Source organism: Hyperoodon ampullatus (genome assembly GCF_949752795.1).
Source record: "Hyperoodon ampullatus genome assembly, chromosome: 18".
Lineage (NCBI taxonomy): Eukaryota > Metazoa > Chordata > Mammalia > Artiodactyla > Ziphiidae > Hyperoodon > Hyperoodon ampullatus.
In genome coordinates, this window is record NC_136931.1 from 48,975,047 (window position 1) to 48,987,854 (window position 12,808).

General features: G+C 52.8%; 1 protein-coding gene across 1 annotated transcript in view; it reads left to right on the top strand.

The window, feature by feature from the left end:
* SIPA1L3 (signal induced proliferation associated 1 like 3) overlaps positions 1-12,808 on the top strand; it is a gene marked incomplete at both ends in the record, with an annotated part of 95,511 nt that overhangs the window by 30,291 nt on the left and 52,412 nt on the right. The window contains 3 exons of the mRNA XM_079723669.1: positions 2,832-3,106; positions 10,565-10,816; positions 11,638-11,775. Coding sequence (XP_079579795.1) covers positions 2,832-3,106; positions 10,565-10,816; positions 11,638-11,775 — 665 coding nt within the window. The remainder of the gene's footprint in view (positions 1-2,831; positions 3,107-10,564; positions 10,817-11,637; positions 11,776-12,808) is intronic.

A 12,808-nucleotide genomic window follows, 5' to 3' on the forward strand; every position in this document is an offset into this window, starting at 1 on the left:
AAGATAGAGTTAAGGAGTCAGATCTGCTTTATGACCTTGGGCAACTGACATGCCTCAGATTCCCCAGCTGTAAAACAAGCAAATTATTGTATGTACGTCATAAGTGAGATGTTAGAGAAATTGGGCATTGAAAGGACTTAACCAATGCCTGGCACACAAAGATCAGTCCCCAAGAAAATTAGCTTTAAAGGGGGCAGGGTGGCCGCATGGCACAGCAGAGGTTCCTCTGAACTCATTGTGTGTTTGGTCTCATAAGGTGTTCCGTGTGCCAGGGAGCCTTTCTGGAAGCTTGTGAACATTGGGAATGGTGTTCTTCTTTGGGTGGGGCTGCCTTCGGATTGTTAGCAAAAGCACATGGCACAGAAGTTGCAGGACACTAAGCCAGAGCAGCCCGAGTTTCCCTACTGGCTCTCTCCCCCATCCAAAATGACCCAAAGCAGCCATACTGGGTAGTTACAGGCTGACCTGCTAAAAGAAAGAGAGAGAGAGAGACTGAGAAATCCAGTGGCTGAAATAAGATGGGCGTTTATGTTTTTTGTAGTTAGCGCTCAGGCTGCTCAAAGCTGGCAGAGACAGCTCAGGGACTCACGTTCCTTCCTCCTGTGGCTTCTTCTTTCCCTTTGATATTGTACTTTTCAGCATGGTCAACGTGGAGTCACTCCATATCCATGTTCCTGTCTGCAGGAAGGGAGAAAGCATGAGCGTGGAGGACAAGCAATTTTATTTTTAAAAACACAGTTCCATCACTGCCCCAAACCAAGTCATGTCCACACCCAGCTGCAGGGGCAGCTGAGAAATGTGGTCCCTAACCAGGTGGCCATGCACCCATCAAAACTCTTGATTTGCAGTGGGCAGGGGAGTCTCATTCCTCAAAGGAAGAAGGGGAGGATGGAGAGTGGAAGGCACTTAGCTGTCCTGCACAGCAGTGCCTGAGCCGTTGGAGCCTCTGCTGGGGGCTGGCTCTCAGAACAGCCCGGGACTCCCAGGGCTGGTGCTGCCTAATCGGGCACAGGCACGGACGCACAGGACTCTCCTGTGAATCACCCACAGCCAAATTCTTCGGACACAAGGGTGATGGCTTCAAAGGGCAGAAGAATTTTGACTCCCAAAGCAGAAGCAGTGGTCTAGGATGGAGCCACCCACAACTTTCTCTTTTGAGGCACTGAACAGTAGACTTTCCTTTCCAACCAACTTTTTAAAACTTATTAATCGTGGAAATTTTCAAACATACAGAAAAGTAAAGAGACTCACATAGTGAACTTGTAGCCCCATCACCAGTTTCCATAGTTATCAGCCCGTGGCCCGTCTTGTTTTTCCCTTCCTTCCCTTCCCTTCCCCTGATTATTTTGAAACAAATCCTAGACATCCTATCATTTCATCGGTAAACATCTCAGTATTTATCTCTAAAACATATGGACTCTGTAAAAATAACTATTTTGTCATTATCGTACAAAAAATTAACAGTAACTCCTTATTGTCATGTAAACAAGTTGGGTTATAAAATCAATTACTGGGTCTCAATCAAAAATCCTCAAAGATAGCGTAGAAAAGATGGAAACATATCCAAGAGGATCCCAGTGGGGAAGGACTTGGTTTCGTGGAGCTTTGTTCCAGTGTTACATGCTTCCTCACTTCCCAAATTCTCACTGTCCAGACCAGGAACAAATGTGTTTACATTTTCAGGTAAGTCTTTTGCCATCCAAACTCATTTCTCACTACCCACACTCGGGAATGTCAGTGTGGGTTGCAAGGAATGTTTTTGTGTATATGGATACGCGTGTAAATGTGTGAATGAATAGCGTGGCTTGTGACATAAAATTCTTTCTTACTGTGCTGCTCTAATAGGTACATCAGGTAGCCTTCTAGCCAGGGAATGACTTCTCACAGGAAATGTGAACCATTACACGAACGCTTTCCTTAATACAGCCTTAGGATAGGGCAGACAAATCTTGATGTAACTTGTTTAACAGCTACGGCTTGTTAAGTTAATCTTTTTGTCCCAGGAAGAGGAGGGAATCCCTAAGGACATGCTGAAGAACCAGGGGTTCTGTTCAGTGGCTTCTCATATCTATGGTAATCATGACGAAAGTCTCATACATATGAAGCAGGGAGTAAATTGGAGGCAAGGCCTTGTGTGGTCTCGTCGGCTCCAGGATGGGGGACGGTCTGGGAAGGAGATTGGGAAGGGGTTTGTACCTCTAAGAATGATGTCATGAAGTAAAAAATATGGCCCGAGCCCCCAGCCTAGAAAAGGTCGCAGGATCTCTGGTCTGTTGCCTCTCTGGCTTTTACTCTGGTCACAGTCACCGTATCGGTCAGGATGCATTATTAGTGGCTTCAGATAACAAAGGTTTATGAGGTTCAGCTGGTGCCTGTGCTCCACATTATTCTAACTTTGGGACCCTAGCTGACCAAACAGCCACTCTCCGGAATAATCCTAGAGGCTGTGGCTGAGGGGAAAGGCCTGCAAAGGGTCTTGAATTGGCAGTGAAATGCCCCAGCCCAGATAGTATGCCAGTTCCATTCACACTTCATTGGCCAGAACAAGTCCCAGAGACCGCCAGCGGCGGGGCGGGGGGTTGGGGGGCGGTATTTGGAGATCACAGCTCATGACCGCCACCTCTGTGTGAGGTATCCACGTTTCTCCAGAAGTCAGGAACCCCGGGCTGGGACTAGGTGGGTGTTTGCGCTCCCATACCCTGACATCACCTGGGAGGGTAGACGGGGGTCAGCAGGGTCTTTGGCCTCAAAGGGCAGAGTCTGACCAGGAATCTCCCACAAGAGCTGACCCCGAGCAGCTTGTGAGGCTAGACCCCACGTGTTGCCTGCAGGTGATGACCAATGGCTGGGAGACGGTGGACATGACCCTGCGGCGGAACGGGCTCGGGCAGCTGGGCTTCCACGTGAAGTACGACGGGACCGTGGCCGAGGTGGAGGACTACGGGTTTGCCTGGCAGGCCGGCCTCCGTCAGGGCAGCCGCCTGGTGGAGATCTGCAAGGTGGCCGTGGTCACACTGACCCACGACCAGATGATCGACCTGCTGCGCACCTCCGTCACCGTCAAGGTGGTCATCATCCCGCCTTTTGACGACGGCACGCCCCGGAGGTAAGTCTGTCCACCCTGAAAGGTCGGCAGCTCCCCAGGTGCTGGCACTTGAAGCCCTCCCTCGGTAGGAAAAGTGATAGTGGTGACGGGGTCAGAGTTAATATCTGTGGAACCCCTCCTGCAGGCCAGTCGCAGTCTAAGCTCTCCACGTGCATGCTGTCCCATCCAGCCTCCACACAGCCCTGTGAGGCAGGCGACCTCCTTATTCGCACACAGCGTTAAAAGTCCTTGCCTGAGGGCACATGGCACTTCACTCACTTGTTCAGCACATATGTATTGAGCCCCTACTGTGTGCACGCTCCATTTGAACTGCTCAGGATACAGCGATGAACAAAATAAAGCGCCTGTTCCCTTGGAGTTTGTGTCCTGAGGGAAGGACAGGCAATCGTCAAATAGCTGTATAACACAGGACCTGGCAGTGATGAGGTCTGAGAAGAGAAAGTGGGGTCGTTGAAGAGTTTGCAGCGTGGCGGGAGAGTGGCTTACGGGGTGGTCAGGGAAGGCTCCCGGGTGGAGGCCACCATGTAGTTTTCTGGGCTAGCGGGTCCGAGACAGGAACAAGCCAGCACAGGGTCCCCAAAGTGTCAGTGTGTGTGGTGCATTCCTGCAGCACAGGGAGGCCAGTGTGGCTGGAGCACAGAGAGCAAAGCCGCGAGATGGGAGAGACGGACAGACTGGGGGGCCTTTCTGGACATGGTGATGAGCTTGGGTTTTGTTCACTAGGAAGCCAGTGCAGTGTTTGTTTCTTTTTCTTTTGTTTTGTTTTAATGGAACATTTCAAACATATGAAAAGTATGCTGAGCCCCTTGTTTCAACATTTATCAACGTGTGGCCAGTTCTTGTTTTGTTTTTTGTTTGTTTCTTAAATATTTATTTATTTATTTATTTGGTTGCGCTGGGTGTTAGTTGCAGCAGGCGGGCTCCTTAGTTGCAACTCATTGGCTCCTTAGTTGCAGCACGCGGGCTCTTTAGTTGTAGTTTGCCGGCTCCTCAGTTGTGGCATGCAAACTCTTAGTTACAGCATGCATGTGGGATCTAGTTCCCTGACCAGGGATCCAACCTGGGCCCCCTGCATTGGGAGCACGGAGTCATATCCACTGTGCCACCAGGGAAGTCCCAGTTTTTGTTTTTGTTTTTAATTCCATACCTCCCCACCTTGGATTATTTAAAGCAATCCCAACTCCTTGGAATGTATCTCTACCCAGTCAGGACCTTTAAAAAATTATTATTACACTTAAAAAATTTAGCAGAAAGTCAGCATCAACTGCCCAGTCTATCTTTAACTTCTTTTGTATCAGAGAGATATTTTTTAAAAACAGTTGTTTTGTTAATCAGGCTCCTCCTGTGGCATTTGGCTGATGTGCCTCTTCAGGCCCTTCTAATCTGTAAGTTTCCCCTCCCTCTTATTTTTTTCTTACAACTTACTTTGGGAGGAAACCAGGCCACCTGTCCTTTAGAGTTTCCCACGTCCTAGATTTAGCTGCTTGGACACCACCCCTCTGGTGTCCTTCAACCTGTTTTTCTAGCATGTGTATTTCCTATAAACTGAAGTTCAGCATAGAAGCTTGATCAGATTCTGGTTGAATTTCTTTTGGTAACGGCACTTCCCAGGTGTGCATCCATTAGGAGGCATCAAATGTCCAGTTGTCCCTGTGTGAGTGGTACTAAGGGCGCTCAGAGGGTTCAGATGGTGGCAACCTGACCCGTGACCATACGTTTCCCTTCAGCTCTCAGCAGCCATTCGTGATCATTGCCTGGATCCCCTATGTCATTACAGGTCACATTGAAGTGACGTCCTCATTTCTGTCATTCCTGTGTTATTTATTGGCTGGAATTCTTCCCTTTTTTTTTTTAATTTTTATTTTATTTTTTGGCCATCCCGCGATATGCGGGATCTTCGTTCCCCAACCAGGGATCGAACCTGTGCCCCCTGCGTTAGAAGCCCAGAGTCTTAACCACTGAACTGCCAAGGACATCCCTGGAATTCTTCTAAAAAGAACTATCCTTGGGCTTCCCTGGTGGCGCAGTGGTTGAGAGTCCACCTGCCAATGCAGGGGACACGGGTTCGTGCCCCGGTCCGGGAAGATCCCACATGCCGCGGAGCAGCTGGGCCCGTGAGCCATGGCTGCTGAGCCTGCACGTCCGGAGCCTGTGCTCCGCAACGGGAGAGGCCACAACAGTGAGAGGCCCGCGTACCGCAAAAAAAAAAAAAAAAAAAAAAAAGAACTGTCCTTCAGCAACTGTATGATTCTTCTGAGGTATAATTTGTACAGGGAAGGCAGGATAGATGCAGTTCTTAGAATAATGAGTTGGTACCCTCGCAACCTCCAGAGGGGTCTGGAGACAGTGATTCTCTCTAGAATCACTACATTCCAAGTGTCGGAAACACAGCTGCACAGAGGACAGTCAAGGCCTGGGCCCTCACAGCCCTGCTGAATGGATCGGGGGAGACAAACGGTAAACAAGTAAGCAAGTGAGATGGTTCATATAGCCAAAGGGGGAGGCAGCTGAGCATAGTGGGAAGGCAGGCTCTGCAGGGAGCTTGCCTACATTTGAATCCAAGCTCCTCCTCTTATTAACTGTGACCCTGGGCAAGTGGCCTCACCACTCTCTGCCTGTTTCCTCATTTGTAAAATAGGGACAAGGATAGATCTTTCCCTAGAGGTGGTTGTGAGGTGGGGGAGGTAAGGCCTGTAGAGCACACAGAACAGGACTTGGCCTGTAGGAGGCACTCTGAACACACCAGCTGTGAGATCCTGGGTGTGAGGAGCATAAGGGTCATGACCCAACATTGGATAAGGGCTCAGGGAAGGCGTGGAGACGCGAAGGAGCCAGGGGAGGGGCCTTGCGGGCAGGGAGCAGCCATCACAAAGGTGAGGACAGAGGCCCTTGGCTTGTTGATGGACCAGAAAGAGGGTCATGTGGCTGGAGCTGAGTGAGCCACGAGAAAGGCACGAGATGAGGTGACACTGAGTGCTTATACACATGACCTCGCAGGGCTGGTGTGATCCCCGCTTTACCAGTGAGAAGACTGACGCCCAGAGTGGCCCAGTGTCTTGTGCAGAGTTGCACGGCTACTGAATGGTGAGCAAAACTCAGTCCAGCTTCCGTGTCCAGATCCTCAGCTGCCTCTGAAAGCGATTGCGAGCTGTGGGCGTGTGCGTTCTGGCTGCAGCAGCCCCATCTTCTTGAGTCTTTTTGCTCTGACCTTGGTGGGGGCTGGTTCTGGGCAGGCTTAAACCCTGCTGCAACCAAGGGCTTAGCCACCCACACCCCAGCCCCCCAGCCTTGGGACTCCGGTCAGGCCCCAGGCGTCCCCTCTTCCCAGCCCTCTTCCGGGGCCTCCTCCACCCCTGCACAGAGCCGAGGCCTGGCCACACCTGCTCCGAGCTCTGCAGGGACAAGTCAAGCTGAGGTAACCCCACAGGCGAGCACACACACACACACACGCACCACACACACACACACGCACGCACACACACACGAAATACCCTACCTTCAAAACTTGGGAGCGCCAGAGGCTACAAAGGCGTCCTTGGACCAACAGGTAGGGACCAGCTGAAGCAAAAGGAAATGTCTGCAGGCTCCCTTCTCCAACTCTGGGGAGATGGGGCCAGGAGGGTGGTTCCGCTCCCTGCCCTATTTAGGAGAAAAACTATCATCCTGCTCCCTTTACAAGGAGGCCACAGAAACAGGATCTCCTGTTTACAGGGGCGGGTGTGGGTTGGGACTTGCGTGGTTTTTGTTGTTCTTCAAGTGCAGAGGCGTCTGGCTGGCCTCATTTGCAGAGCTGATAACCCCAGCGCTGGGGTCCCTCCAGCCTCTTGCTGCAACCCTGGCCTGCTGGCTCAAATGTCACGATAAGCTCTGAGGGGAAACACACCAGGATTGAGCAGAGGGTTCTCCCTGCCTCCAGCCAGGCTCTGTATGGCGTGCGTCTGGACCCCGTGTTCTTCAGACACTGAGCAGAATACAGGGGATCATCCTCACACCCCCCAGGCCGCAAGGCTGGGGTTCTCAAGTGAGCCCTGCACTGCCAGGCTGGGCAATTGCCAGGCTGGGCAATTGCCAGGCTGGGCCAGGTAGCCCGGAGGACATTCCAGAGCCCCCAATGAGGCGTGTCGTCGTGACCTGGGGTGCTTGCACAGGCGCAGGAGGGATGTTCTCATCTTGCTGTCTCTCGCCGCCTGACGGGGGAGGCTATCTGAGATGCTTTTGTCCTCTTCAGTTGGACTTAAGACGTCTGAAGGGGGAGGGGTGGAAACTCCTCCCTGAGAAGGGAAATTGAAACCCCACAAGTCAGTGAGTAGTAGAGATAAGAAAGGAGTCCCCATGGCCCCCAGAAACTAGGCTGTCAGGAATCAAGGACAAGGAGGCAGAGAGGAAAAGTGTTCTGCAAACCAGGGGCATCCGCCCTCAGATGTCTCCCGCACGTAGCTGAGGGCAGCGTTGTTGGTCAAGCAAAACACTAGAAGAAACCTCAATATCCAACCACAGGGGACTGGCTGAGTAGATCCCAGGTCATCCACGTGATGGAATAGTAATGGGTTGTTTATAAAGAAAGCGCAGTGAGTCTCTGTGCTGAGAGTTCAGAAATGTCAAACTCTCCGGTGAGAAATGTCGTTAATTGGGAAGAATAAAAAAAAGCAAGATGGGAATCTGGAGTTAAGTGTAATATTCTTTTTATTTCTATTTTAAATCATCTTTACGTATGTGCATAGGCTATTTCTGCAAGAATATGTAAAAACCTGGCAGCTGTGGGTGCTTCTGGTGGGTGTGACTGGGGGGCGGAGATGGGGACAGGGATGCCCTTTTATACCACTTTAATTTTTAAAAACAATTCAAAAACTAAATAAGTGAAATGGGCTTCGTAAACTTTTTCTCATGTCAGCATCATCCCTGGCAGCTTGGTAAAATGCAGCTTCCTGGACCCCACCTCAAAGAGGACTCTGCTTCAGAGGAGCTGAGATGGGGCCCAGGAATCTGTGTTCCTTTACTGAGCGCTCAGGGTAATTTATATGCTGATGGATCTCAGATCACTGGGAAGGAACTTGTTCCAGAGCCCCCAGGTGGGTGTGGTTGGACTTCAGAAGGCGGAAGGGAGACTTTCGCTTCTGAGCGTGTGGGAATGGCAGGTAGACAGTCCACAGAATCGGCTGGAGAAGGCGACAGCAGCAAGAGCTCCTGTTTGTTAAGCGCTTGGCACGCGCCAGACTTGCTGCTAATGCTCGCAGCCGTCTTACAGATTAGGAAACAGAAGCTCTGAGAAGGAAAATCCCTCACCCAAGGCCACACAGGCCATAAGTGGCAGAGCTGGGATCTGAACCAGCCGTCTGACCTCAGAGCCCTGGCTCTCCATCACTCTGTGCTGCCTTCAAGATGACTGTTTCCCTCTTTGACGTCATGCCCAGGGACTCTTGACCAAAGATGAAGCTGTCAGTAACTGGGGCAGAAGGGACCCAAAACATCTACTCACTGGTTCCCAAACCACTGTTCAGTGGGCCAGTGTATATGGTGGTTAAAGCTGTGGGCTTTCAAGTCAGCTTACTATCCAGTTTCCGGGAATTCCCTTGCAGTCCAGTGGTTAGGACTCTGCACTTTCACTGCCAAGGGTGTGGGTTCGATCCCTGGTTGGGGAACTAAGATCCCACAAGCCGTGTGGCATGGCCAAAAAAAGAAAAAAGAATAGATAGATAGATACATACATACATACATACATGGCTACATAGATAAGTACATAGATACATAGATAAATCCAGTTTCCACCTCTTACTGGCTGTGTGACCTTGGATAGATTACTTAACTTCTCTGTGCCTCGATTTACTTCTCTCTTCAGTGTGTCTACTGATTAGAATTCTGGTTACCAGCAACAGAGGTGAAGCAAAAGAGAGACTTTACTAGCTAATGCACCTGATAAGACTAAGAGATGGGGCAAGATTTAAGTGTGGCTTTATGCAGGGACATCTTCATCAGGAATCTTTATCACCTGTCTCCTTTTGTGCGTTGCTGTCATTCTCAAGCCATCTCCCACTTCATGGGGACAAAGATGACCTCTCCCTCCTCACAGCTCCAGCTTAGGTCTCCCCAGCTCAGCAGCCCAGGGGAATAGATCTTGCCCCCGGTAGTTCCAGAGCTGATGCTCACTGTCTCTGATTGGCTCAGCTTGGGGCACATGACAATCCTGTGCCTGTCATTGTGTCCAGAGAGAGAAGAGTTTCTGACCAGCAGGCCTGGGTCATGTGCTCATACCTGGAGCCAAGAAGTGGGGTCAGCCCCACCTAGAGCACACAGACGTGTTCTCAGGAGAAGGGGTGTAGAAGCTGAGCAGGCAGGGGTAGCAGGTGTGCACTGCCTGGGGCCACGATGGTACCGCCTCCACCTCTGCTCAGGCCTGGCGTATCTGTGGGTTCTGGTAGACATTTGTATGTTGTCATTCCTCACCTGGTACCTTGTGAGGCACGGGCACCTGCTAATCCAGAGCGTCTTCTGAAAGGAACTACAGAACGTCAGCTCAGCTCCGACTCTAGTGCTACTGAGTGGCACTGTGTGTCTGGCCCAGGTGCCAGAGCACATCCTCAGGTCACCTTTTAATGACTCCTTAGCAGGCATGACCTGGGCCCACAGGCTCCCAGCCACCACGTCCACCAGATCTTTTGCTGGATGCCCTGAAAGTTCCCCAGGCTCCAGGGGACTCAGGAGAACCGCAGAGGATTGGCTCAGTGTGGGCAGGAGAACTTCCAGACCAAGGGCTCCTCTGAGCTCAGCTCCCACAGCTGCTGGGAGGTGGATTTTGTGAGCACGGCCCCCTCCTCGGGCTCAGAGCCCCCTCCCATGCTGCACTGCAGCAGTGGTGGAGATGCCAGCCCAGCATGCGGATCTCCCCACCTAGAGCCCAGGAACGCTGTGGTGCGTGTGTGCCAGCCTGGTCTGGGGGAATTCACAGGCCGTTCTGCATCTATTTCAAGGTTCTGGATTTCGTGGCTTTTTTTTTTTTTTTTTTAACCACCCTGCAAAGTAGGTCACCTGCTCCTCTTCCAGCTGCCTTTGAGCTTCTTTGGAACAAGGCAGATACTGTCCTTTGATTCTGAGGGCATCCGCCTTCCTGGCCCCGAGAACCACCAAGAGGGGCCGAGCCAGCCCATGGAGGACACTGGCCGACCCAAGGCCTGGGTCAGGGAGAAGGGAGAGGAAGGGAGACGAGGAGAGAGGAAGAGGAGGGGAGAGGAGATGAGGTAGAGAGCGCCAAGCGTTGGAGCCACATTGTTGGGCCCTGTCCCGGTTGAGGCCTCCAAGCTGCTACATGTCAGACCAGTTTAAAGGGTACCTAACTGGGCTTTTAAAATAGGCCGTGTCCGTTCAGATTGGGTGGGAAAGCCCAGCCAGTGCTGCTGCGATGCTCAGCAGGCGTGCGCGCTGGTGGGCCGGGGCCTGTCTGAGTAACGCAGTTTTTCTTCCCAGGGGGTGGCCAGAGACCTACGACATGAATACCTCGGAGCCCAAGACGGACCTGGAGAGCCTGGTCGCGGGAGGCCGGCCCCCCTACCGCAGCAACGCTCCCTGGCAATGGAGCGGACCCGCGTCCCACAACTCTCTCCCAGCCTCCAAGTGGGCCACTCCCACCGCCCCCGGGCACGCCCAGTCCCTGAGCCGGCCCCCGAAGCAGACCCCCATGGTCCCCTTCCGGGAGTCCCAGCCCCTGCACAGCAAGAGGTAAGGACTCCCCCCGCACCCACCCGGGGCACCAGCCCAGCCCGCACCTCCCTCCTGTCTGCAGCCACCCTTTGGCCTTTTCTCTCTCCTTCCCCTGCTGTCCAGTCTCTTCCTCTCCTCAGTCTTCCTCCTTTTCTTCTTGTGCTTATATGCCCCCCGCTTCCTCCTTCCCTTAAGCTTGCCTTATGAGCCTCTTGTGTGAGGGCCCAGGGCTGGGGAGCTCAGGGTCTGAGGTCGGAAATCCACCCTACTGTATATGATTAAAACTATATATTGTTTTAAAAGGTCAAAGGACGGATAAGCACAAAATTTAGGACAGTGATTCCTTCTGGCAGGGAAGTGGGGAGGGGAGGAGCCCACCAGTGGACAGGTATTGCCGCCGCTCTAGCTCTTGGGTTGGGTGGTAGCTTCAGGGAGTTTGTTTTATTATGACGGCATATACCTTAAAGATAAATGCTTTTGAATATATTACATATTAAAAGATAAAGAAAATTTTCCAAGTCGTGAAGGAATCCACCTTGCAGAGGAGCGTCTTGTCCCAGGCGTGGGCGGGAACGGTCTTCGCAGCCCCATCAGAGCCCCATCAGGCCACAGAAGCTGAGGGGCAGGCTCAGCCGCAGTGGGAAGGCAGGCAAGGGGCGCCCTGGCTTCCTGCTGCCCTTTGCTCAGCAGCCCTCTCTCTGTCCCCATGGGAGGACAGCAGGTGAATCACATGGGATGTGGTTGGGCCTGAGGGAGAGGTCTAGCTGTTCCTCCTCGGAGGGCAGGGGTATCCTCCCCGCTCACCCCCACTGCCTTCCTCCCTCCTTTCTCTGTTCCAGGCCCGTCAGCTTCCCAGAAACCCCTTACACAGCATCACCAGCAGGGGTCGACAAAGTCCCTCCCTACCGACAGCCTTCTGGGAGCTTCTCCACCCCCGGCTCGGCCACCTACGCAAGATACAAGCCATCCCCAGAAAGGTCAGAGTCTCTTCACTCTTTTCAGTTAAGGAATCTGGTGAAAGCCAGAATCCTTCTTCCTCAGGAAATGCACTTACCCCACAAGTTTATTTGCCATTTTATGGGGCTTCTGGATCCCTGAAGGTCATCAGAGGACCTCCAGGAGGGTGGGCTGTGTGTGTTAAGATGTAGGGCCAAGCCGGCCTGTCCAGGGCTTGCCGTGCCTGTCCTTGCAGCAGCATTTCGGTTGCCGTTTTCCTGACACCTGAATCACTTGTCCGAGCAAGAGCAGGCGCTTTCCAGAACAACCATTCGTCTGACTCCAGCCTGTGCTCCCCAGCCCCAGGCCACCAGCATTACCCAGTTTTCATGGCCTGTCGGGCTTCAGTCCTGTCCCCTTCCCCAGTCTGGCAGCCTGAGGGATCTTCCCAGCTCCTCCCTGGCTCCCCAGCACCCTCGGGATAAGCCCAAGCTCTCTGGCTTGCTCTCCAGCAGCCTTCAGCCCTGGTGCCCTGTAACCTTCCTCCTCCAGGGTCCCTGTCTGAGGGGCAGCCCCACCACTCCCCTGTCTTCAGGCCAGAGCCATGCACCTCATCCTGGATGTCTCCCTTCCCCCCCTCCCCTCTACTGCGGTCCACCCCTTCAAACTCCTGAGCATCTCTGCCCTCTCCTCCTTTCCCCAGTGCCCCACCCTGGCCACCTCCCTGAGCCCCCAGCCTCTGTGCCACCTCCTCTGGTCCACCCCCCACTCAGTAACTGGGGGGTCTTTGCATATCTGGCCATGTCTGTCCCCTACTCCAAACCCTCCTTGTGTCCCAGAGCCCTCAGGACACAGCCTCCATGCCTCACTCTGGCCACCGGGACGCACCCGCCTCTCCAGCCTTGTGCAGTGTCCTGCACATCAGCCGCCCTGGCCACTTCTGATTTCCTAGGCAGGCTGTGTGCATTTCAGAATCCTCCCCATGGAAATTCTTCATGATCTTCACCCCCACCCACTCCACAGACACCATTTGTCCAATGTGAGTGCTGATGCTCCTCCTCCAGGAAGGCTTCC